General features: G+C 37.1%; 1 protein-coding gene across 1 annotated transcript; it reads right to left on the reverse strand.

Moving 5' to 3' along the window:
* Positions 1 to 21721: 21721 nt before the first annotated feature.
* On the reverse strand, positions 21722 to 24049 carry ndufa4a (NDUFA4 mitochondrial complex associated a). The gene is made up of 4 exons (XM_079252521.1): positions 23892 to 24049; positions 23161 to 23249; positions 22712 to 22772; positions 21722 to 22036 (listed from the first exon to the last, which is right to left on the reverse strand). Exons 1-4 carry the CDS (start codon positions 23931 to 23933, stop codon positions 21980 to 21982), a joined length of 249 nt encoding a protein of 82 aa, XP_079108647.1. The 5' UTR covers positions 23934 to 24049; the 3' UTR covers positions 21722 to 21979.
* Between the last annotated feature and the right edge of the window lie 779 nt (positions 24050 to 24828).

Consider the following 24828-nt stretch of genomic DNA (forward strand, 5'->3'; position numbering starts at 1 on the left):
AAACTGCAGCTACGCTCCCTGTAGTCTGTCACAATATATCTTCATTTTTTATTTAAAAAAATAATAATGATAAGATAACTACAAAAAAAAATAGTCAGATGACATCACCAAGCCACAAAGAAGTGATGTAAAAACTTTATGATGATATGAATCACAATGAATACAAGTGACACCCTGATATACAGACATTTTTGAACAATATTAGTATTTACCAACAACAACAGTTATAATATCAATAACAACAGCAGCAGCAGCCTTGGAAGTATATGAGTAGCATGCAGAGGATCAGCATCAGCACATTAAAAAACACTACTAATGTGCCAACAGCAATAGGCTCCGGCTATACTTTGTATAGCTCGGACTCTAATTATTATAATAATAACACAGCTTGATCATTAGCTTTCTTTTCGAGCTCTTATCACAAGTTTGGCCACAAATGAAGGGCAAAACTTGGGTTCATCATAAAACTTGCTGTTCTTTCAGAGCTCATAAATACAATATCATGTCAACAGCCTTCATGCATCACTTTACTATGGAGATGTTGCTACATCTAAATGTCTATAATCTCTACAAACTCTGCCTGTCATAGTACTTGCATTTAACCACTGGTTGTGCTCGTCTCACTCACTGTTGTTAATTTTACACCAAAATCAAGCAGCCTTCTTTGAGTTTCCATAGATACGCCCACTGGTTGTTACTAGTATAAAAAGTTCTTATTGGTTTGGTTCCAACATGTGTGTCATCGTCTTCAAAGGACCATTAACCCACTATGTCCAACCCGCTTGTGTTATTTATTATTTAAGTGTTCTCAGAGTCTGGACTGAACTGGGACACGAGCTTGTAGATTTGCTGCCTCTACAACTTGCAGCACCTTTTAAACTCAGCTGAAGATGTTGGAATTTATTTAATCTCAGGCTTTTTGTTCTTTCGGTCATTTTAAACGACCAGAAAAATTTTGAACAGTGTCTGTGGTTTTTGCTATTTTTACCATAACTATTTTTCAAACTACTTTAATACAGCGAACATACCTGTTGGTCTGTTAATAACTAAATCATTTGTTGTTTAAAATTGTTTTATTGTTATAATGTAACTTATGTTTTCTCTTTCATGACATGTGCTTCTCTCCTGTTACCGAGACCAGCTGTGCAAAAGAGATTTTGATCTCAGAGGGATTTTAATCTGGTTAAATCAAGTAAAAATAAAAATAAAAAAAGTTACTTGATCTTAATCAAACTAATAGCCAATAACCTTTCATCTTTAATCTTAATGTTGACTTGAATATTTACAGTGACATTTAGAAATACTGTGTAAGAATAAATAAAGTCAGATTCATTTCTAGTAAATTGGATATTTATTGATAATGCAGTCCATTAATAATTCTTTTAAATAAAGTAATCATTGAAATCATTCGGCAACCACATGTCCGATCATATTATCATGATTATTTTTGCCGAATTCTAAATCTGATAGGATACAAAAGATGTCTTTTTCATAATATTATTCCTAACAAAAAAATACAGTAGTAGCAAATAGCCAATTTAAATATTTGTATAGCAGTTCATCAGAATTACATTTGTCCTGTAATTACGTCATCATGCTATGTTTGCTGCTTTATTCTGAATCATTTGAAGCTTCTTTGTTAATTCAGCAGAAGCACTGGACCAGACTGCTGGGTTATAGTCAAGATTTCATCATTTTAATGCTAAAGTGATTCAGTGTATAACATAACCTTCCCCATTTTAGCCTGTTTTTCCACCAAATATTGACATCATTTAGCTTTTCTCCTGTCTTTGTGAAATAATCATGTTTTTTCTGTGAGTTGCAACCAGATATGCGGCTAACTTAAGGAATGAAAGCCAGTTACTGGTATACAATTAATGGGACTTGGCAGCAAAGTGGGTGGGAGTCTCTGGTCAGTCCCTCAGACTCTCTGTCTTTGCCTCTTTTACACACGCACACACACATGCAAGCACACACACACCAGGCAGAGGAAATGTCAATAAAATTCATTGCCTTGACGCCACGTATTCCCTCCTGCTCTCCTCTGGTTGACAGGCTCCTCCTAACTCCTCCTGCCGATCTTCAGGCTGTCCTAATTCATAAATCCTCCTGAGGAACCATCAAAGTGGTACCTACAATATTACACATCTTTCTCCTGCTTTGCTTGTTCATTATACCCTCTTGTTTGTGTGCACACACACGTTTACACATTTGGAGTACGGATGCCCATATTAGAAGAGGTTGAGCAATAGTCCAGAAATAAATCCCGCTCCCAGATGGCGAAGCTTACAACACAGTGCATGTGTGAGGATACAAGTGTATATGAGCGTGTGTGTATATGTGTTATTTTCCTACATCTTCCATGCAGCTGAAGCGCTTGTGTTTGGACTTCTGTGTGGTAATAATGATGAAGCTTCAGTGCTGTAGATCTTACATTTAGACTTCAACTGGATTATCTGATTCCAGAAAAACAGACACATAAAACCATTTAGTTTATTTTGAGTAATCCTGGTATCAAATCCAAATGCTCTTAGGAATGTACTCTGACCAAACTTATCCTCAGAACTTAGAGGTAAAACAGGGAAACTGGGGGGGAAAGGGTTTTTCTGGTGTCATGATAGTACTCTCAACACCCATACAGCCTTGCTATCTTATAAATAATCAAATACTCAGGAAATAAGTTGAATCAGAATAGTTTCATGTAAATGGACCTATGTGGCGCTTTACCAGTCATGCAGACCACATTCAATCGCACACTCATACTACACACTCATACCCCGATAGGCACATCAGGGGGCAGCTTGGGGTTCAGCGTCTTGCCCCAGGACACTTCGGCATGTAGTCAGGGGAAGCCCGGAGTCCACCTCACAACATTCCAGTTGAAAGACGACTGCTCATCCTCCTGGGCTACAGCCACCCATGAAGCCTCATTTGTGTCCAAACCTGCACAGACACCTGAGATTGGCAGGTATTTGAAAACGCGTCATGGCCGATCCGCTGTTACTAGAAAATTTTGCAAATTGCACTCCACGGTGAGCGAGTCTTCAGAGAGAAGCGATCTGCTTGGTGAGACGTGTGAAGTGGAAGACAAATTGGACATTTCCTAAACATCACTAAGTTGGATTATATCATGTTTGTTGGATCCTGTCATTTTTCTGGGCCCAAATTATATTCAGTTGCCTAAAAGAAAAAAATACCAAGCAAAAATAACATGGGAAGGAGCTGGGAAATTCTGTGTTCCTCCAGGTACAGGTGTGTCTCACACCTTATTTCTGATAGAAACCATTTCTTTCATCTTGAATCATCAGCTGCACAACTTTCTCTCAAAAATCTTTTTCATTTATATTTGTTAGTTAGATCATTTGATTGCAGTGTTGTATGACTGTATTGTGAAATACCTTGTATTTTCTGCATTTTGCAGTGCTTCATGCATGATATGCACCTGTAAATAAATGTTAACATGACTTGAATGAGTGGACTGAGTAAACTGAACAATTCTTGTTTGGCTTTAGTCTCAGCAGCACTCCTCAGTCACTCCTCTCAGTTACTCTGCAAAAGATGCACAACATATGTCCATGTTATTTCTAAAAGACTGTGTGACTCTTTATCAGCAGTGTGTTTGCTGAGATGCCTTGGCCCTTATCCTACAAATTCCAGATGTACCTCTGCCTGATCAAATATACACAAATCAGAACTTGATTAACTCAGATCAGTTTGATTTAATTCAAGTGTGTTGGAGCAAGGAAGCATTGAAAACTTTCAGGATTGCAACCCTTGAGGACCAGGGTTCCCTGCCACTGCTCTATATGGTTAACTTGGGGTGTTTCTCAATGCAAATGTTCATAAATGTACAGGAGCATGTTGGTTTTCAGCATTATCACTAGTTAATAATGTGAGGTACTAATGGCCTAAATGTGTTTCATAAATGCAGTTTTTTTTCTACTTAACTATACTGTAAATGTAGACATATTCTACAACAGGCTGATAAAGAAGGAAGTGGTTTAAAAAGGGGGGAAAAAAGGACAACTAATCTTTAGTTTTCCTGCATCAATACAATAATTTTCCTCCTTAAATGTCAGATTTAGATTCACCATGAGTACAGCTTGTATCTTTAAATCACCACTTTGTATAGTATTTTCTTTTAGTATAGGAATGGAGCAGATTTCCTCCAGGCTGTTTTAGACTAAAGTGGAAGAGAGAAAAAATATTAAATAAAAATCAGTTTCAGCACCATGGACAGTTCCACAGAGGCGCAGCAGCAGAAAAAATGCAATTGTTTTCAGTGTAGCCATTTTTAAGGTCAAAGTTAGGCTACAGCAAGTATGTTCAGCTTATCCAGATAAGTGTGAAAGGCTCCAAAAACACATTCCTTCTCCAAGTCAATAATCCAATATGTTCAGTCAGTGATAACAGATGATCAGAAGATAGGTACCACGCAGTGCAAAGAGGCGCCTCCATCATGTCTGGCTCACACATTTCAAGTGAAAAGAAAAGGCCCGCCAAAAAGCATCTCCAGGGGCTGCCAATCTCCACCAGTAATGGTAATAGCAGAGACAAATGAAGGCAATAACTAGCAATGGGATTAGACTTCTTATAAAAGTGTGAAAGGGGGAGATTTGGGACATCTGTCTCCTTCACTACAGTGCAAACATGCCGGTACAAAGCAGTGCAGTGACAGCAAGCGTGAGAGTGATTTTAATGGGGAAATCTGCTGACATTATGATTTTTAGGATATGTCTACCAAAGGTTTCTTTTAAATACTTAAATCAGACAAAGAACAGAATTGTAGAAGAGACTAGAAAATCTGTTTTTAATATATTTTTAAAGTATATTATTTAAAAAAAACATTAATAATGTGTTTTTAATCAGATTTTTTTTTTTTATATGAATCCATGCTGTTCTGTATTCTTATCTTATATCACAATTATACAGATGTAGATGTTTTGCTTTGTCCACACAAACTGGTGCCTGTTTGTTGTAAGAATTTAATTAATCAGAAACTGATATCATCATAAAACTCAAAGATTTATAGATTTGGGAAAATCCAAAACATGGGCATACTTTCTAAAAGAAAGTGAAATATAATGTGTTGTACGTGTCAGTCATTTCTGTAATGCTCTTGGGTCTGGAAACTTTCTTCTCAAATATTCAGCCTATTTTCACCTCGTGTAATTTGTTCTCTCTGTACATGCTGATACCTGCAGGAGAAATCAGATGCTCCAGAGCATCTATAATAATAGTACCATGTGCTCACGGAGGTGTGTTATCACACCTTGAAATACATATTTCCACCTCATTTAACTTCCACGGTTTTTGGGAGCCGGTCACATATCATTTGTTGCTCCAGAGAACATTATCAGAGAATATTTAAAACCAGAAGCCAGACATTTTGGAGCCATTATTTTTCATTTCAGTGGATGTTATTTAGTGCATTGTATTACTTTTCACACACAGTGCTGCACATTTTTCTTTTCATTCTTGTCTGTCCCACAAATTAATTCCCATCTTAAAGCTGTAAATCTGTAGATAACACTGTAACCTGCAATGACAAGCGTTGCAGCAATAAAGGAGAAACAAATGTAGATCCTTCCAACGAGAACTCCATGTTAATGCCCACCTTTTAGTCTTTGTGGGTGGGCTTTAGGTTATCTGGGAAGGAAACCATTAATGCATTTCATAAAAGAAGATCTCACATGGTTCAGCTGACAAAAAAAGTGACGCCATTAAACAAAACCCAACTGCTCATCTATGAAAGCAATCATCATGAGTGTATGGATGTCAGGATCCACGTAAAACTGAGACTAAACCAAGCTTGAAGATGACACAAACAGTTCAGGCAATGGACTTCATATGCTGACAAAAAACAAATAAAGAGGAGATATTAGAATTGTACAGAATTCTCTTTGCATGACTAATGTCAGCTTCAGATGAGAAATTCACATTTCTTGGGACATGCTTTTTAAACACTCAGACAGTGTTGTCAATACACTGTTCTGTCTCACACACACACACACACACACACACATTTCACAGGATTTTGTGTAAAAATATAGGCTCACATTTGCATATTTTGCCTAAACAGACTTCAGATATTATACAATTTAAACTTTATTCCAAGATTAGAAGATGTGGAGCATCCTTTTAACTTGTCAATGTCATCCTTTTAAAGGAATAAAACTCAAAGGATGGTATTCACGTGACCAAAGCATCAGTTCAGCAATGAGTAGCATCCCTAATAAACTGATATATACTATAGATTTCCTGTTTGAGTTTTATAACCAGGAAAAATCTGTTTGACTTTAGACCTTTAAACATTATGTAGGTAATTGTTGGTCAGTTTATCTACATGTGATGCAAACATTACACCTAAGTTGTATCCCTATCTGTAAAGTTAGATATAAAACCAGACCTGCCAAATATCCCACTGTGGTGGTAAAAATCTTAGATATAAACGCAGCCGATTGTTTGTCTTAAAGAAATGTTAAATCTTCCACAAATCTGATTAAACGAAACAGCGTGGGTTTAATTATGTTATGGGGACAGACAAAAAGCTCTTCATTGGGATAATGTGGTTGCTGCTGCCGCTCACCAGACTTCAGATGGGAGCCAGTGGGCCTAATTGGCTACACACTCTCTAATCAGACTTGTTGGATGGTCTTGTTCAACATTTTATCCCCATTCTTGTATCAATTTTCAGCTAAATTGCCTGGTCCACCAGAAATGTAGCAGAATTAGGCAGGAGGGGCTGATATTTCAGCTCTATGCTTCATCATTGCACAATTCAGACTGCATCTCATCTAAACCAGAGACAAGTCAAAACAACGTGATGTGAGTGTGTATCCTTTGAGGACCATGTTTACTAAGGCTCTGCATCTTTAGCGTTTCTTATATCATTGCCCATCATACTGGCTAACTTCAGAGTTGTGGTTTAAAGTGAGACACAATAGTAGAAACCTCTTTTTTTCTGCACTGATCAAATTTAAACATATTAAAAACAGCATATTTTTTATGATGTTTGAAATTACCTTGAAAGCACAACACATGCAATATACTGAAGGCCATTTTCCCTCAACTCACATCTGAGTTGTCTCATAGCATAAAGGTCTTTCCTAATTTGTCGTTTGTTTACATCCCTCTGTTGACTTCCCATGCTTTGTTTTTGCTGTTATTGATCTGGTATTGAACGGCAGAACTATATAGTGAAGACAAAAGCAGTAACATAACAGGTCCAGCTGTGTAAAATTTCAGATAAAGCGCAGATAAATTTAAGCACTCTTCATTTGCTTGGGTCAAACTATTACATCTAATAAAAAAAATAAAAAAAAGTCTGGAAGGTGGAGAAACAGCTGATGGGACCAATACCGAACAGAAAAGTAAGAAGCTTTGAGTTTTACACGGTGATGACGAGGAGACAAGAAAGTTGTCTTGGCTGTGGCCAGATGCTGGTTGCCGTACCAGCTGGTGGGAGGTGGACCCACCTGTCTTTGGCTCTTCCTGTCTCCCACCTCTCTGCTGTGGAGAAAGCGACAGATGGAGTCCAAAGGCTCCGCTCTCCTCCCACCACCTCTTCTTCAGGCATTCTAGTCGTCCCCCCACTTTCCTCTAGTTTTAAGGCACCATGCCAGGGGAACACGGACACCATACCTGGCCCATGCCTTACATCACTACGAGGGTCAACTGCTTACAGAGAGGGGTCGCCCCACCACCTCACACTCCCACAAACACTCTGCTGACTCTCTGTGGACGTTATCAGCAACTGCATGCTCGCTTTTGAAGTCCTGTCTTTGTGCTGAAGCATTTCTGTCCTCAGACAAACGCCTCTCAAGGTCTCTTGGCGAAGCCAGCTTTAAAATGATCAAGACTGCAGGCTACACGTAAGCAGCTCATTTTTCACAGAGAGGCGGAGTGGGGAGGGCGAGAGAGAGCTGCCAAATAAATGTTGTACACACTGATGCGAAACTGCATTTTCTCCAAGGAGTGCTTTGGCTGATGCATGTGTGACAGCGGGATCGCCAGAGACTTGTGATGCAAGGTGGGGGTCAAAAGGTCGTGTCTAAACCAGAAAGTGCTGAACTCCATCACATGCTGGACCGGTGACCTTTATGTCACTGGTTTGGTGATAAATCAGTGCATGAGGTTCCAAAGGAAGCACAGAGAGCTCATTAGGGATTCTTTAAGGAGCAAGCCACCCTTACCAGTTGTTTCACTGGGCTTCTCATTAACCTCATGCTCATTTGTTTGTGGGACACACAAACACACGTACACACACACACACACGCAGCCCTATAAAGGAAAACATCCAAAATGAAGAGAGAGGAGAAAATTCAAATAGTTGCCCTTTTCTTAGCTCCTCTGGACCTTCAGATTAATAAATTCTCCCTTATTTGGGGGTTCTAACAAGAATAAGCTTTGATATTTTCCGGGGTTCATTAACAACACAGCTGATTACGACTACAGTCCTTGCTTCTGGGCTGTTTCCAGCCTGAGCTGTTTATCTTCATCTCAATTGTACCTTTAGAGCATAAAGAGTACATGCAGAAGCTAAAGTTGCAGCGACTTTACCTTTTGTACTGAAATAAGCTCTTCATGTTTACATGCAGACCCTTCGGATGCATAGGTTTTGAGTGACAGATTAATATCTGCTTCTTTTTTTTATGCGAGCTCTTAAAGGAGACAGTGTGTTAAAATATGACATAGACGCAAAGGGAGAGGCAAAGTTCTTCAACAACTCTGATGCACAGAGGAGTATCATGGAGGTTGAGCCCAGCTCACAGGAGACCATAAACTGAGAGCTTTCTTGCACAGACTTTTATGTTTCTGTGAAGCCATGTAGTATGGTAATACATTGATTTAATGGAAATAATCTGAACAATGAAATGAGTTTTCCAAAGGCGAAAAGTGAAAATACGAAGACTGAGAGATGTGTAAAAGCTGCCAGATAAACGGTTCGGTATTATCTAGAGCGATAAAGCTTCTCAATTATTATAGAACATGGAATGAATCTAAAGAGACCCATTTTTGCCAAATAATCAAGCCATTATCATTCATGAGCCAATCACAGTGGAAATTACGAAGTCTCTGCTTGTGCCCAGCAGCAGAGAAAAAAGGAAAAAAGGACACACATGCAGGGAAACAAAAGGATGATAATGGAGCTCAAACCAGTTAGTGTCTCCAGTGGGACCACTGCTGCACTGACTCACTGGTGCCTGCAGAGATATGGGCTCTCTGCCACATACCTGAGTCTGATTGGGTGCAAACTCAGTCTCTTTTCATCATAGAAGGAAGCGCAGGAACTGATATTTGCCAATAATGTTTTTAGAATAAAAAAAACTCATATCACAATTCTAGGAAATGTGGATCATGTTCTATCTGAGCAGCGTGCATGTGATGAATTATGTTGTGTTTTTTGTCACAGTGGCAGAACAGAAACATCTTGCCCATGTATTGTTGTTTTCACAGATAAGACAGATTTAGAAATGTTGGCAGCCGTCTATGTACTGACCTAAAAAACTCTTTTTCAGACTAAAGAAAGTGTTGATAACTGATGGTCCAGCACTCCTTTCACGACGACTCTTATCAGGCAGTTTTCAGGGGGAAAATGAATGTTTTCCAAAATATCGACCATCAAAACAATGTTCTTTACTTTCTTGTCATAAGTTAGGAGAACATATACTGCTCACTATCTGTTTTCACATATAAGGTTTCAGCCAGAATCCATAAGTTTTATCAAGCCAGAAATGGATAAAAGTAGCTTTTCTGGAACAGTGACAAAAAATGGAGAAAAAAAAAACCCTGGATGTTGTTGGAGAGGATGGGTGACATTAATTGTCAACAAAGTCCTATCACTAAAAATCTGAATGATATTGTTTTATTGGGTTAATGGGGACTAATATAACATTCTGGCTGTATGATATCCCGTGTAAAATGACACTGGGTAAAATGTAAATGAAAACATAATACATTAATACACACATTACATGAACTACATTTTATTTACAATAGAAGAAAAGACATGTAAGAATGTCATGGAAAATACAAGCTCATTTAAAACTGTAGTAGTGGTAGTAACACATCACAGAGAAGTTGGAGGAGACAACAGAAGGCTGGAAAAGTATTTGGCACAAGTTTAAAGAACAAATGAAGAAGCATTGGACAGCTGACTAGCCAGATAAAGCCACACGTATCATACTTTATACGGTTGTTGAGAACCTTTGCATCACTTTATGGTAGAAACTTTGTTCAAAAACCTGTTGTAAACAATCTGATACTTGTCTGCTGTGCCCTAATGGATACCAGAAAGCTGAAGACTACACCTTGTTATTATTATTATTATTATTATTATTATTATTATTATTATTATTATTAATAATAATAATAATAATAATAATAATAATAATAATAATAATAATAATAATAATAATGATAAATAGTTTGTTTTTTTTTTTTAAAACATTAAACGGTTTGGGGGTTTTTTTCAAATTTTGGTAAAGGGCCAAAAAAGACTTCAGATTTAAAAAATGGAATTTTCTTAGGTTGGGATTTAAAGGGCGAGGAAAATTGACTCATGGCTGGGTTTAAAAGGAGAATTTCAAAGAGGCAGAGATTCTCAAGGTCCGTGCAGAAGACATATACAAAGATGGACAGTCTGTCTCCTGCATCAGTTGTAAGCATAATTTGGTTTATTTTTACTGTGCCCAGCTATCCCTCACTTGACGCAAAAAACAGAACAATATCAATTAAAATAACAAGGGCAGAGAAGAGTTGCATCGCTGACACATAACCAAGAACAAACCAGAGAAGAAGAGAAATAGAAAGCAAAAGTTACCAAATAAAAAGTACCTGCTGAACAACTTGAGGAAAACAGCAAGAAACTTTGTGGTTTTTATTCTTATACTTCATCTGGTGTTTTTGGATGGTTGTTGTAAATGTTATAGCAGTGTATTACCACTACCAAGCATTGGCAAAATGCAGAAGGGAATTTTGAAGTCAGCACTGCCTGCGAATGGATGAATTGACTTAACCATAGATATGTAAGTAATAAAGTCTATATAAATGTGGACAACAACCATGGCAACATAAAAGTCACCAGAAAGTATGAGGGCAGTGACGTATGACAACATGTGAAACATACAATCTCATTTACGTATGTATGGATTCATAAATGGACCTTCAGATGCAGTGGTGGGAATAACTGTGCTAAAAGTAACTTTTTACCAGAATGGTAATCTAATTACTCTTTCCATTGTCACAAGGCTCTTATCATTACTACAGTAAAATGCAATGCATCACTTTATTAAAATCTAATCAATACAAATTAAATTTATTTGTATAGCATGTTTAAGTGAGTACAGCCAAAATCACACACACCCAGCCTTTCACACACAAATGACCAAAAGATGCACGCAGCAACAGTATGTCCAGAGAAACCAAAGGAAGAGGTTTTTTTTTTACCTAGAATAATAGACATCACTTTTCCAACACAGAGGAAAAAAAACATTAATTTTATGTGAAATGTTTATTATGACCAATAACAAGGTGTTTCTTCATATTGGCAGAGGCAGTTTTAATCATGTGAGGCACCTCTCTGAGAAGTAGATGGAGCCACAACCTCCAAGCAGCCTGTGCAGCCTAATATTCAGTTTTATTATAAATAAATTAACATTCAGTTTAATTTGAAGTTTTGTTAAAGGGAGCATGTTTGAACATTTTTCAAAAAGTAACAGAATCATTTATTTCCAGAGGAACTCTTTGTATTATCCATAACTCTGTTAATAATGCTGTTACTTTTTGAAGGAAACAAGACTATAATTAAATACTTTTTAAAAGTTACAAGCTCATCACTGCTCAGATGTAAAAATGAGCAGATGTTCACTGTTCAATTAACTACAAGTAAAAACCTCTGAAAGAATTTCGGAATTTGTCATCTTTGAAGCTCCCACCATCTACAGTGTATAATATTATTAAAAGATTCAGAGAATCAGGAGGCATTATTGTGCATATGCAAAGCCTGTAAGTCAAAACCAGATGCTTGTGACCATCACATCCACAAATGCAGGTTGCAGCTCTACCACGCTATGAAAAAAGACATTAGTGAAATTATCCAGAAGTGCTGCTTATTCTCTGGACAAAAATCTCGTTTAAAATGGTCTCGGGCAAATTGGAAAGCTTTGATGACTCACAATTTGAAATTGTCTTTGGAAACCATGGACGTCATGTCCTGCAGAATAAGAGGAGAGGGACCATCCAGTTTGTGAGAAGTAGACAGCTTTAGGTCTGCATCTCTGATGGTTTGTGGCTGCACAAATACAAGTTTGAATTTTGATTGATATGAGTTTCTGGATTTCTATTCAGTCTTTTTTATGATTGTGATGGTCTTGTGTAACTTTCAGCTTGAATATGGATACAAGAACTTCCTCCAGCATTGATTGTTTTTAGCTTAGTTGACAGACATTTTAGGTCCTGAAGTAAAACAAATTAGGATTATTGATTATTGAATGTGCATATGTGAGGTAGATAGCCTGAAGGCAGGCTTAATGTGCCTTATAACATAAAATATTCTATTAAAAGCTGCATTTGTTTCCAGCTGTTGCCTCTACAGTCACTCAGCATGAATATAAAAGCTAGACTGTTGTGGGATGATTTGTTCCCGCTCATCTTTCCTGCCAAGTCACCAAATATGTTTGTACATATGATTCACGCAGATTTGAGTTTGAATGTATTTCATTGTTTGTCCTCTGGGTTTTTTTCGATGTCTGGTTGTTGCTTGGACAGTTTGTGGTGTTGCTGATGGTGTGTGGATAAGCTCCTAGTTCGGATAGATTTTCTGATGGTGTTTTTAAATGCTGTTAGCATAGCGTGCAAATGGTGTCTGGTTGCTGGTGTCAGCGTGGCTCTAATCAGCTGTTGGCAGGCAGATGAGCCGTCGGTCTCTCCCTGCGGCGGCACCCTGGGTCGAAAGCCGGTTTGAAGTTTAATGATGCCAGCTGCCAGCTCAACCAGGCTGTGAGCGCTAATGAGCTGGCACTAGCGGCAGACCAGGCCACAGCGGCAGCACCTGGAAATGTAGCACACGTTTCAGTGGGGCGGGGCTCCAATGGGGCTGTTGAGGGGCCTGTTGGAGACCCAGGATGGAACTGAGAGGCCCGTATCTCTTTGAAGAGCGCCCCAATTTCCATATTTCATTACGCACTGCTGACTGACAAGGCCCTGCCAGATGTTCTATTTTCAGCTATTTAAATTTTGACCTGTTTTCCTACCATGGAGGCACAAAAAAGCAGATTTTGTCTAAATACAGATGCCAAGGATAATAAGAAGTTGGATCTGGCGTGTCTGCTAGTTTTTGTTGCTGTTCTTTGTATCTCTCGATCATAGTAAAGCCCTGATAGAACAATCACATTAATCACACTTTAACTTTCACATCTTTCATTACTACTGCAATAGCTGACAGTCTATCCTGAGGGTTCACTGTTTTATTCAAGGGCAAGACTCATTGGCTGTTCCAGAGATCAAACCGGAGACCTTGTATTTATGAGACAGTCTCTAACCATCCAGCCATTCCAGCACTGAATTGGCTCCAAAGAGAGTGATGCACGCTCTGAACAGCACATAAAGCATGTTCGCACTGTGTCGCTGTCCCTGAGATATCGGAGATGATTAATTCTTGTGGTATTCCTCTTGAAATGGCTCTTAAATTGCAACATCCATACTCAATCCTTCATGCAAAGATACATCGACAACCCTGACCTTTTTGTGCATCTGTTGCAAATGTGCTTTGTCATCCTCCAAGAGCAGATTCAAGGATCAATATGATTTTGTAGGAATAAAACTCCCAACAACAAACTCCCTGTCTGCTGGCAGTGCATGTCTGCGTCTGTGTCTCTGTATTGGCTTCATGGACATCAAAATAAAAACTCCCAAGGGAGGAGAAGGGAGGAAAAGGGAAGGGGAAACCAAGGAAAAAGCAGGGGTGACAGCTAGAATGACTAAGCTGAACAACAAATGACATAAAAATGAGAAGCACTCTCTCTGCAAGAATAAAGCTAGAAAGTCTCACCAACAACTCACAACAGGGAAAGTAAAGCAGTTTATTGCTTCTGTAACAGCGTATGTTTGTGTGCAAGCAAATAAAAAGAGAGGGAATTGAGATTATTATGATCACAAATGCTATGTTGACTGAGAAAAGTGGATAAAATCTATTGCTGTAATTTATTCTCTTGGGTTTGACTTGCTTTTTCTTTCTCTGCTCATATTTCTGCATAAAATATCTGTGTGAACAAATATATAACCTAGTTGTCGATGGTTTTATTTGTGAACATTTCAGATGTTTAACCTTGATAAACAGCATGGTCATGGCAATTTTATAGGTATTACAAAATTATCTGCCAATCTGTGGAGTTTAAATATCAGAGAAGTCATTTCTCAGGATGTAGGCTATTTACTAATGTAATTTCAGGCTTAAACACAATAGCAAATAAATGTGTTCTATTATCCAGTATATACTCTTTGTTGATGTCCTGATTGAGTTGCGGAATTGCATATAAAATTTAGAAACTGAGGAAAAAATTACTCCTCAGTGGGCTGGCTTTTTGAACTTTGGGTTTTTGCAATAAACAAGAAATCCCCAAAGAAAGAATTAATTCTTATTGATTTTTTTTCTATTTTTTTTTTAGCATAAAGTCCCTGTGAAGTTAATTATGGGAGCTTTAGAGTGGAGTAACAAAATCTTGTGGCAGCAGCAGCTTAGGGCACACATAGAAAATGGGCTAGCGCAGTAGCTAATTCAGTTAGCCTGCAAATGACAGAGACAACAGAAAATGATGTAGACGACTGTCAGTTTCAATAAAATGGTTGCCATCCAATTATTGTGAATGCTCAGGTAATTCAAATTTATAGACAGCTGTGGCTGTGTCAAATCCAACAAGTCACAGTCTATGGTTACTAGCCAATGGAAGCTAATCTTGCATTAGCATCACCAATGCTAACAACATCAGCTCTTTTCTAAAGGGCAGCGGAGGAAGATCTAATCCGAGTCAATCGCCAGCCTAAATAGTCCTTCACCTCTTTACTGAAAGTTAAATTAATAGTTCTATTCTCACTTGACACCACTAGCCGTTCAGTTACCAGAACAGGCTTAAATTGATCAGATCAGGGGATGTTTCTGGATGGGAAGCATCCTGCTTGAATTTTGAATTTGAATGTATGTATTGATTTTAAAGTGGGGGGTTGCACTTTAAAAAATAACAAAGGTAAGAAGTTGGCAAAACTGCTCATTTCTATCTTACCCCAGCATATCACAAACCCCAACAATGCCTATACAAAAAAAGGTGCAGACAGATTAAAAATAAAGACAAACCAGTTTAAGTAAATATGAATGAAGTGCACAATTTCAGTGCATATTTTAAACACGTTAAGTTGTGGCACACTCACTTACTTGAAACACAGTCATTTACTATTCACTTGCACAGCATAAGTATAAAAAAAGCAGTGTGGTACATGTATACATGTAAACATGTCCTGAAAAACATAGGATAGAATATTTCATAGTCATTATACAAGAATACAAAACAAAACTAGAGGGCACGGTAGGTATAAGGACCCGGCCAAGTAACAAAGTCAATGATTAAAATGTGTATTTACATATACTTCCTAAACAGGAATAAACACTTAAATACAAAAGCAAGGCAGATATATACAGCACACAGCTACATATATGGTTATAAATTGCCAGATTTACTAAACTAGTTGTTAATTTCAGAGACTGCTGCTGTGAGAATATTGGCAGCTTTCTGGGGTTTTTGTTGCAGGTGTAAAAATTTTGGCATTATCAGTATTCATTTGGAAATCGATGTTCAAAACTGAATATGTTTGCCACTTTGAATTTATACTTCCCTTTATGTTAAAAAAAAAACTGACTGGCTTACAGGGTGATATTTGTGGTTAAGTGGATTGAAACTTTTATTTTGCCATATATTACCATTAAAAAATCTTTCAAAACTTTTAAAGTGGAACTATTATGTGCATTTCAGGCTAATTTATTTTTATTTCTGAGACCAGAAGGGCTGGGATTGATCGAGTTATTGCCCCAAATCGCTTTATTTACTTCAGACCGACCCTCTCCGTAGGCTGTCAGATCACCCTGCGGGCAAAACGAGTGGATTGAGACTCTTCCGCATTAAGCCCCGCCCCCCACCACTGCACTAAATCGGGAGCGCGCACTGCACCTGCTTTCGCCGTCATTGTAACATCTCATAAACAGAAGGATTAGGCTAATATGAACTCAATAAAAAAACAAAATACAAATACAATGTCAACACATAGCATACAGCCCTACATGTTGGAACCTGAATCAGACTCTGAAAACGAAGTGGAAAACAGCAACCCACAGCAACGAATGCAGCAGGATGTCTGTCTTTGGTAAACTCACCAGCCATCATTGGAAATAACTTTATCCAACGTTTTCCACCCGCCTGATGTATTTGTACATGCCCTTGTTAACCAGTAGAAGGTAACCAATCACAGAACCTTATCCCCCAGGACGTCACAAGGATTTCCAAGTAGAAAAAACTCTCTAAAACGACGCGTTTTTTGTCGCCATGGAAACCGAACGGAGAGCGTGCTGGAACTCAAACTCAAACTCAAACATGCGTTTAGGTGATAAAAAACGGTGCCGTTCACATGTCTGATGAGGATTCAACATGTAACACTGTAGAAAGCTCAGAAAACTTGAAATACCATAATAGCACCCCTTTAACAAGTACTTTAAGTAGCCACGGAAGGGTACTGGATAGTTACATTTTAGGTCTTTGTTTTTTTCATCAATCTGTAAAATGTGGCGACCCTCGGGTGCTCCATAGTGTTACTGTAGTGCTGTGGCTTGATGAAAACATTTGTCTTGAAAGCAAAATATCCTGGGTTCAGACCCAAGCAGTACATATAGTGTATTTGCCGAGACATCCCTAACTCCACTTTCGGTAAAAGTAAGCCTGCTCTTAGTATATAGCTTTATGGAAAGGAATATCATTCTGAAATTGTCTCACAATTTGTTCCTGGCCTGCTGTCAGATTAAATTCATTGCAACATGTTCCTCCTGCTGCTGTTTTTTCTTTTGTATCACCACATACTTTTCCACGCTTGTGTTGTTTGCCATCAAGTTTGAGACAAGCTAATAGATTTTTTTTTTTTTTTGTAAGTAGTAAAACTTGAATATTTGAGCTGTATTTAAGGGTCTGTATGAGTGGACTTTTGATGTATGGGATTTGAAAATCATTGCATTATATTGTTATGAACATTTCACACAGGATCCCAATACATCTGGAAATAGGGTTGTAGATCAACACCTGTAAACAGCACGTTTATGGTCGTTTATGGTAGGTAGGTCAGTTCCCCCAAAACATTTCATATTAAATTGGGGATTAAATTAAATGAAAAAAACAATATTAACACCCTTAAAGCTATCATAGTCAATCGTGAGCTTTTGTGTTTGCTTAAAGAGCAAGTTGAATATGAGTTTTAAAAAAGACTTTCAAATAGATAAACAAAATTTTAAAAATGAAAAATTTTGTGTGTGTAATCTAGATAAAAAAATAAACGAAAGAAAAAGAAAGAAGGTTGCAAGTGATTTTCCTGGCAGTAAAATCTTCACAAATTATATAAAGTAGTAATTAGATGTGTTAAATGTCATCTCCATCTCCATAATCCTTGTGGCTGAACTTGTCTGATTACAGATATAAAACTAAAATAGCCTTCAAGTGGGAACAAAAAACATTTTACTTTGAAAATTACTTCAAGTATCTTTCTATTTCTGACAGAGTGCTGTATTCTTTGTCTGTGCTACATATTGATGCACACATCATGTTAACAGAGAATCGGGTTACTCTATTAATCATCTCTCTGTGTGAACACTCCAACAACATGCTTTAGTTTGCACTCTCCTTGTACAAGTGGTGCTAGATTCTCTGCAGTCACCCATATTTCTGGACTGACCTACAGTATGACCTTTTGCAGACTTATTGCAGCAGCAGCAATTGCCCTATGCCACACTTCCCATTATTTTCCTCCATTATTTTTTTTTTTACTGTTACTTTTGCAGAATGGCAAAAAGGGCCAAATAGAACAAAGGGGTCAGAGGTCAGGAGAAGGGGGTTAAAGACACAGGTCAGCTTGGCTCCACAGTTGTGTTCAGCCAGATTCCTTAGAGATTTCACTGCAATGAAGTCATTTGAGCCTTAACCTTTCAGGTGTCTATCAAACACTAACCCTTGGTGTCGATTCAGTTTTGATGATGAAGAAAGGTTCTCAGCAGATAACAGTGGACCAGACTGGGAGAAAAACGTATATCTCTTTATTAGTCCAATCTTCAAACAAAGGAATATTACAATGTGAGCTGACTTAAACTATCTGCTGGAACTCATCAACTGGATGCAGGGCCTGGAAAATGTTTGATCCTGTTTAGCTTTGTATAGAACTGTGAACCAGATATGAATGTGTACATAAAGCTTTATGTAAAGCTTTTTACACAGCACATTAACTGTAAATAGAGGAAACTGGGTATGGTTGTAACATGAGGGGGAGATTATGATGTCCGTATGAATTCCGTGTTTACCCACGTCCTTCTCAAACTCACGGTTGTTTTAAGGGCTGGCAACAGAAAAGTGCAAGTTTGATTGGAAAAATGATTTTGAGTGACTAACGTCATTCTTGACCAACACTAAACAGTCTTTTACTAAACAGTCTTTTACTTTCACTAAACGTGATGCATCTTTCTATTTCTAATTTCAAATTTCAACCACTATAATACAGATAGCTTAACAATGTCTGACAGGACTGGGGTGAGTTGTGACATTTTAAAAGTGCCATAACAATTCCCCTCATTTTAAACAGACGATAACTTGTTAATTTTATTCATTTCAAAGCATGCCTAGGCAATGGGGGCAAAGACAGAAAGAGGTGTCTGCTGGTAATCATAGAAATGCTTAAAGCTGCTGAAAATACTGAGAACTCGGATGACAAAAACATTTAGGTAGTCTTCATAAGGAATTATTGATACCATATTGACACTAATATTTATACTTCTTTCCCCTTTAAGGAAAATTGTAAAGATTGTTGACAGGAGTTTATATATTTTTTAGTTTCAACTTTAAATGTGAATGCATTATTCATACCTTTGTTTTGAAACGTTCTGTAAATGTAGAACTGTTTTATTTTGAAAGGGCTTTCACGGATGTCCATAACGGTAACTAACGGTAACTGACTGCAACGAAAGAAACGGTGAAACGGTTTAGTTCAAGACACGGGAAAAAAAATTGTTTAATGTATAATAAACGGCACAGTGCCAGTATCACCAGTCAAATGTAGTAACAAGATACATTAAGAAACTATCTTCTGTCATATTAGAAAGCGGACATGTATATGTAACTAAAGTATGATGCTATATGTTCATGTTCATGTATGTCAGAAATGTAACGTTTGTTTTGTTTGTGCTTGTGTCGTTTAGCCCCTACATTGGTTTATGATGGTTTTAACGGCGGAACAAATAAAAACCATCAGTAAAGACTGTTTATTCGCCTGTGAGCAGGAAAAATTTCGCATGTACAGTTTGCATTAATATTTTTTATTTAATTTTTTTTTAAAAACACACTTGAGTGATTTAATACTCGAAAGAAGTGCTTTAAAAACAAAAATAAATTATACTGATGAGTAAATTAAACAAAAATAAGATCAAGTTATTCTTTTAAACATGATTAAAGGCTTACACTTTGGCTTATCATGAAATTATTCACATTTATTAAATAAAATAAAAAAAAAAAAACAGGTAAGATATGATAAATTTAATAAAACATCTTACTTGAGATAAGCCAGTAAAATATCGAAACAAAAACTCATCTAAAACATCATGACATCTGACAGGCTACCGTGATCATGTGACATAGAAGGAATACAGTGTGACTGGGATATACTTGTAATTTTATGCTTAAAACGCTCTTGAAAACAAATGTCTTATTTTGTATCAGCAGATTGTTATCTTGGTTTTCAAAAAAAGAAATGAATCCGATATTTTGACTGGCAGATATTGATGTTTCGACCAAGCGTATAGATATGCTGTTCTCTGTTCTGTATGAAGTAATTTTGCAATTCAAATCAAAAGGAAAAATGTTCTCCATTGTTCTGTTTTTGTTTTTTGTTTTTTATTACAACACATTACACTGTTAGGCTCTCCCCAGTCTGCCCCAGTAGAGGTGGCTGAATAGGTTGTAACAGAGAACTACCATGTATTTGACATTACCACTTGAAATCGGTGATATACTTGCAGGATTTTGAACTTAATGTCAACAGATTTGTTGTTTTTTTTATATATATATAAAAGTTTGAGAACTGTAGCTATACAGTTCAGGAAGTTACAGGTATGGGTTACAATCATATCTAGTCTCCCAGCATATGATCAATTGTGTAATGCATAGTTTTTCTTCAAATGATCTGATCTACTTAAGCAGTCATTTGTGCCAATGTGCAGAGATAACATAGTAAAGTGAACATTTGTGACATATTTTTGCAGGGCAGCGTAATAAAAGCATGACAAGCACCGCAAAAAACACTTGTTTAATACATTTATTTCCAGTTAGTAGCAAAATTAAAAATAAAAATCTGTTACATAAAATGTAAACATTATTGTTTAGAGTTTGACAGTAAATTAAGAAAAATAACTTCAAATTATTCTCTGTGATAGGTTTAAGTACAAAAGTGATATGCTGGTGTGAGTTCTCTCCCGTTGGCTAAGGGCTGTCTGACTTCATTTTGTATCCATTAACTAGAAAGAAAAAAAAGTCATGCAAGTATATTTCAGGCATTTTTGTTAAATTTCCATTTCCAATAAACTTATCTGAGCTGATGGTTACTGGTGAGTACATGGTTCTGGTTAGTGTGTGTGCATTTCAGGAATTCAAATGATTCACAATGAAAAGTCTTACATGCTGTTCCTGAAGCTAATTTCCCAAGGTGAGAAAATAAAACAAATCAAGAAATGCGAGAGTGTGGAACACTCAAACCATGGAGAGGGTGGGTGGGTCATTTGTGAGCTTCTATTCAAATATGAAGGTCTCCTTGACATTTTCTGCATTGCGTTGGCTGCTCATCCTTGTCGCTTCTCTCCAGGCTGCAGATAGAAACAGCGCAGCCCGATGACATTTACAAACTCATCTGGCTGAGAGCGATGGCATTCTATAAGGGGGAACACCTCCAAATGCTTCACCACAATATCCTCTACCGTCTGCTTGGCGTGTATCTTACCAACATGCTGTTTCGCAAAAGAAAAAAAAAAAAAAAGAAGCTGTTCCAGCCGTTGCTTTAAAGAGCAGGACTTCAGCATCTTGGATGGTTTAGCCATGTTCAGAAGCAGCTCTGGCCAGCTTACAGGTCTATTAAACTGTAACTGATATGTCGTGTTTATCACATCTTCAGACAGCCACAGCTGCCACCAGAGGGAGCCCACGCCTCAGACAGGGCCAGGCTGAAAATTTGACCCTAAAAATAGTGTGGCACAGATAGCAATAGCTGGATTAAGGCAGGACAAAGGTGAAATGTGGTGAAAGCAAGCAGAAATAGTAGCAGCACAGCATGACACAGCGCCAAGAATGGTCTGAAAAGTGATGTAATAGTTATGTGTAATGTGCAAATGAAAGATGCAACCAATGAAAAACATGACAGGCAAATTAGATGTTAAATAAAAAAAACCAAAACAAAGATATTATTTTCTCTGTATAGAGGAGAAAATACTCCTTTATTTAATTGACAAGCAATGAAAATGAGAAATCAGTTGCTTTCAAAAAAAAAAGCCAATATGATGCGATGAGGAAACTTAAATATGAATAACTGTGCGGATTTAGCCTCTGCATCTCCCATCTTCCTGGAATCAAGTTAAGTCTCCCATGTGGCTGCTTTGTGCAGATCAACTGATTGTTGTGCTTTGGTCCAGCTGATGATTTCTTTAGAAATCAGGACGGTCCTTCTTCAGCTTGCTGTAATCCATGTTCACCGTGTAGAACTGAGAATACAAAGCATTGATTTATTGATTTAAAAAAAAAAAAATTATACAGACTTTCATATACAGACTTTTTATTTAACTTTTTTATTATATATTTTATTTTTTTATTAAATTTTATTTATTTTTGTATTTTTTTATTTATTCTTTTTTTGTAATTGAATTTCCCTTTGGGGGTTAATAAAGTATTTTTCATTTCATTTCATTTCAGACACACAACAAAAATATTTATCATTTCTTTTAGAAAACAGTGGTGCAGCATAATGCCAACTGGCGAGCCATTTCATAAAAAAATTAATTAATTTAAAAAAAATAATAATAAAAAAAATCAAGCAAATATGTAAATTATGTTTCTAAACAGCTTTTAAATTTAATCTTTTTTCACTCTTTAAAATAAAAAAACAAAACATTTTGGATGAAGCTTACAGCGTTAATAACTTCATTAGATTTGTTAAGTAAAGTCAGCATTAACTCGATTATGCACTTTGATTAATCCAGCTGAAAGACTTATCCACAGATCTACAGCACCTCTGGCAAAGTTCCATACAATGTGCGCTGAGTAAAACCACTACGACTACGACTAACCACCTACGCTCAGTCAGCTGCAGACTGTTGCTGCTTTTAGAGCGCAAAACAGCACAATGAACACAACAACTGTCAGATGTGGCTTCAACTCACCTTGTACTGATCAGTTGGGCCAAGTTTGTTCCAGGGCTCAGGGTTGTTCTTGCGATCCCAGCTGCAAGGAGAAACAAATGGGTTTATTCCAAAGAAAATAAAACATGTTTAAAGTAAGGCACTTATAGGGATTAGTGTTGGCAGATTTTAGGTATATTCAAGCATTCCTTTTGCAACTAACTAATTAAAACTGTGTACATGGCTTCATTCATGATGATTTAGGTATAAACATTAAAAAGGGTATTTTTTGCAACATAACAGAATCTGAATGTTATTGCCCAGCAAGTTTGCATGTGTTGTTTGTGTTATAGACTTAATGTCATATGGTTTGGAAGGCAATCAATGCCCTCAATGGATCATAATAACAAAGAAATTTTCATTTTCATTTAGCATCTTTTCCTAAAAGCCATTCAGCTCAACAGGAACTATGTTTGTGGCTCAAGTCTTACCAGACGTCTGGGTTTCTCAAGCCCAGACGAGCCAGGTACATCATGGACATGGCTGCTCCTCCACCGATGAAGATGAAAAGGGGGATCAGCTGTAAATGACAAAGAGATGTTGGCTATAATCATTCAAAAAGGTAAACTGTGGTAAACAAACAAAAAGGTAAACATCTAATCACAGTGACACTTACGACATTGTATCAATAGACAGTTTTTATGTAAGATCCAGAAAGGATCTGCCCTTGAAAACACTTCCTGTCTCGTCTACAGGCCTGTTTTAACCAACCACCTTGTCTGTTTTACCATCAACAAACTCTTTCTTTATTACATCAACTTTTTCAAAGATGCTATGGTCTAAAAAAAATTATGTTACTTAAAAGGAATTAAATTGACAACTGAAGTCAAATAAGGCAGCTTTCTGACACTAACTACGATCACACTAGTTAACTAACTAGTAGCAGCTATTTATAGAGAAGCCGTCGGAGCTAATAATTAACTACTGTCATAAATATGACGCCGTGGCTTTTTATGACTTCAAAACATCAACAGGTGAGTCCTGGCGCGTGTTTTAAAATATTTAATTAAATCCTATTTCCAAGCATCTCAAAGTCAAACCGGCAGCTAAAACTACTAATCAGGTTAGCTAAGCTAAGTTAGCCACAAAACATCAGACGATAAATTCCAGCACAAATCACAAAAGAACAGTATTCACTGGATATAACTAAACCTGTACTTACAGCTGGGTGGGTCCTAAGCTGTTTGCGAATCACGGCGAGCATTTTGATGTGTTCTGTCACCGATTTACGTCGGTTTTGTACAGCAATAAACGGAGTAGTAGTGGATGCCACAAAACCGTGAGCAATAATCTGCGAGATTGGGCGGAAGAAGGCCGAAGCAACGTGGGGTGGTCGCTGCGAACGCCTGACAGGATTTTCATCCAAATACGCCTTTATATTTTTAGCTTATTGGCAACATGATTAATTTCGTTAGTAAGTAATAAATTTTGGCACGTTTTTCAAAAGATATTATTTAGTTGTTTATATATTTTTATTTTGGTGCAGAATTTTATTATGGCTAAATAAAATTGTTGTGTCGTGTTTATTTAATCTGAATACCAAACTCGACCAGACTCCATGGATTTTCCATTGATTCGGGTTTATTCTGAGGTTTGTAATCAGTGATGCGTTTTTCTACGCTTAGTGTAGCTGAAAGTGTCATAGCCCAGCAGAACCTGACCAGCAATTGAATTATTTTTACTGAACTTTTTCAAGTTAAATAATTTTTTATATGATGGAGATAAAGGTAAACTGCCAGTGTCTGATATATGAATGGTATCTATGTTATTGTGTTTGATATGTACATGGTATTTATGTTATTGTGTTTGAAATGTGAATGGTATTTATTTTATTGTTTGATATGTGCATGGTAGTTATACCATGCGACACAACAATTTTATTTAGCCATAATAAAACTCTGCACCAAAATAAAAATAAATAAACAACTAAATAATATCTTTTGAAAAACGTGCCAAAATTTATTGTCTGATATTTGCATGGTATTTATGTTATTGTTTGATATGTGCATGGTATTTATGTTATTGTGTCTGATATGTGCATGGTATTTATGTTATTGTGTTTGATATGTGCATGGTATTTATGTTGTTGTGTTTGATAT

This window comes from Telmatherina bonti, assembly GCF_933228915.1.
Source record: "Telmatherina bonti genome assembly, chromosome: 14".
Classification (NCBI taxonomy): domain Eukaryota; kingdom Metazoa; phylum Chordata; class Actinopteri; order Atheriniformes; family Telmatherinidae; genus Telmatherina; species Telmatherina bonti.

Coding starts and splice junctions, on each gene's coding strand:
- ndufa4a (XM_079252521.1), bottom strand. CDS start 23,933: ATGCTCGCCGTGATTCGCAAACAGCTTAGGACCCACCCAGCT. Junction 22,773..23,160: donor TTGAGAAACCCAGACGTCTG/GTAAGACTTGAG, acceptor TTCTCCTTGCAG/CTGGGATCGCAAGAACAACC. Junction 22,037..22,711: donor GCCCAACTGATCAGTACAAG/GTGAGTTGAAGC, acceptor TTGTATTCTCAG/TTCTACACGGTGAACATGGA.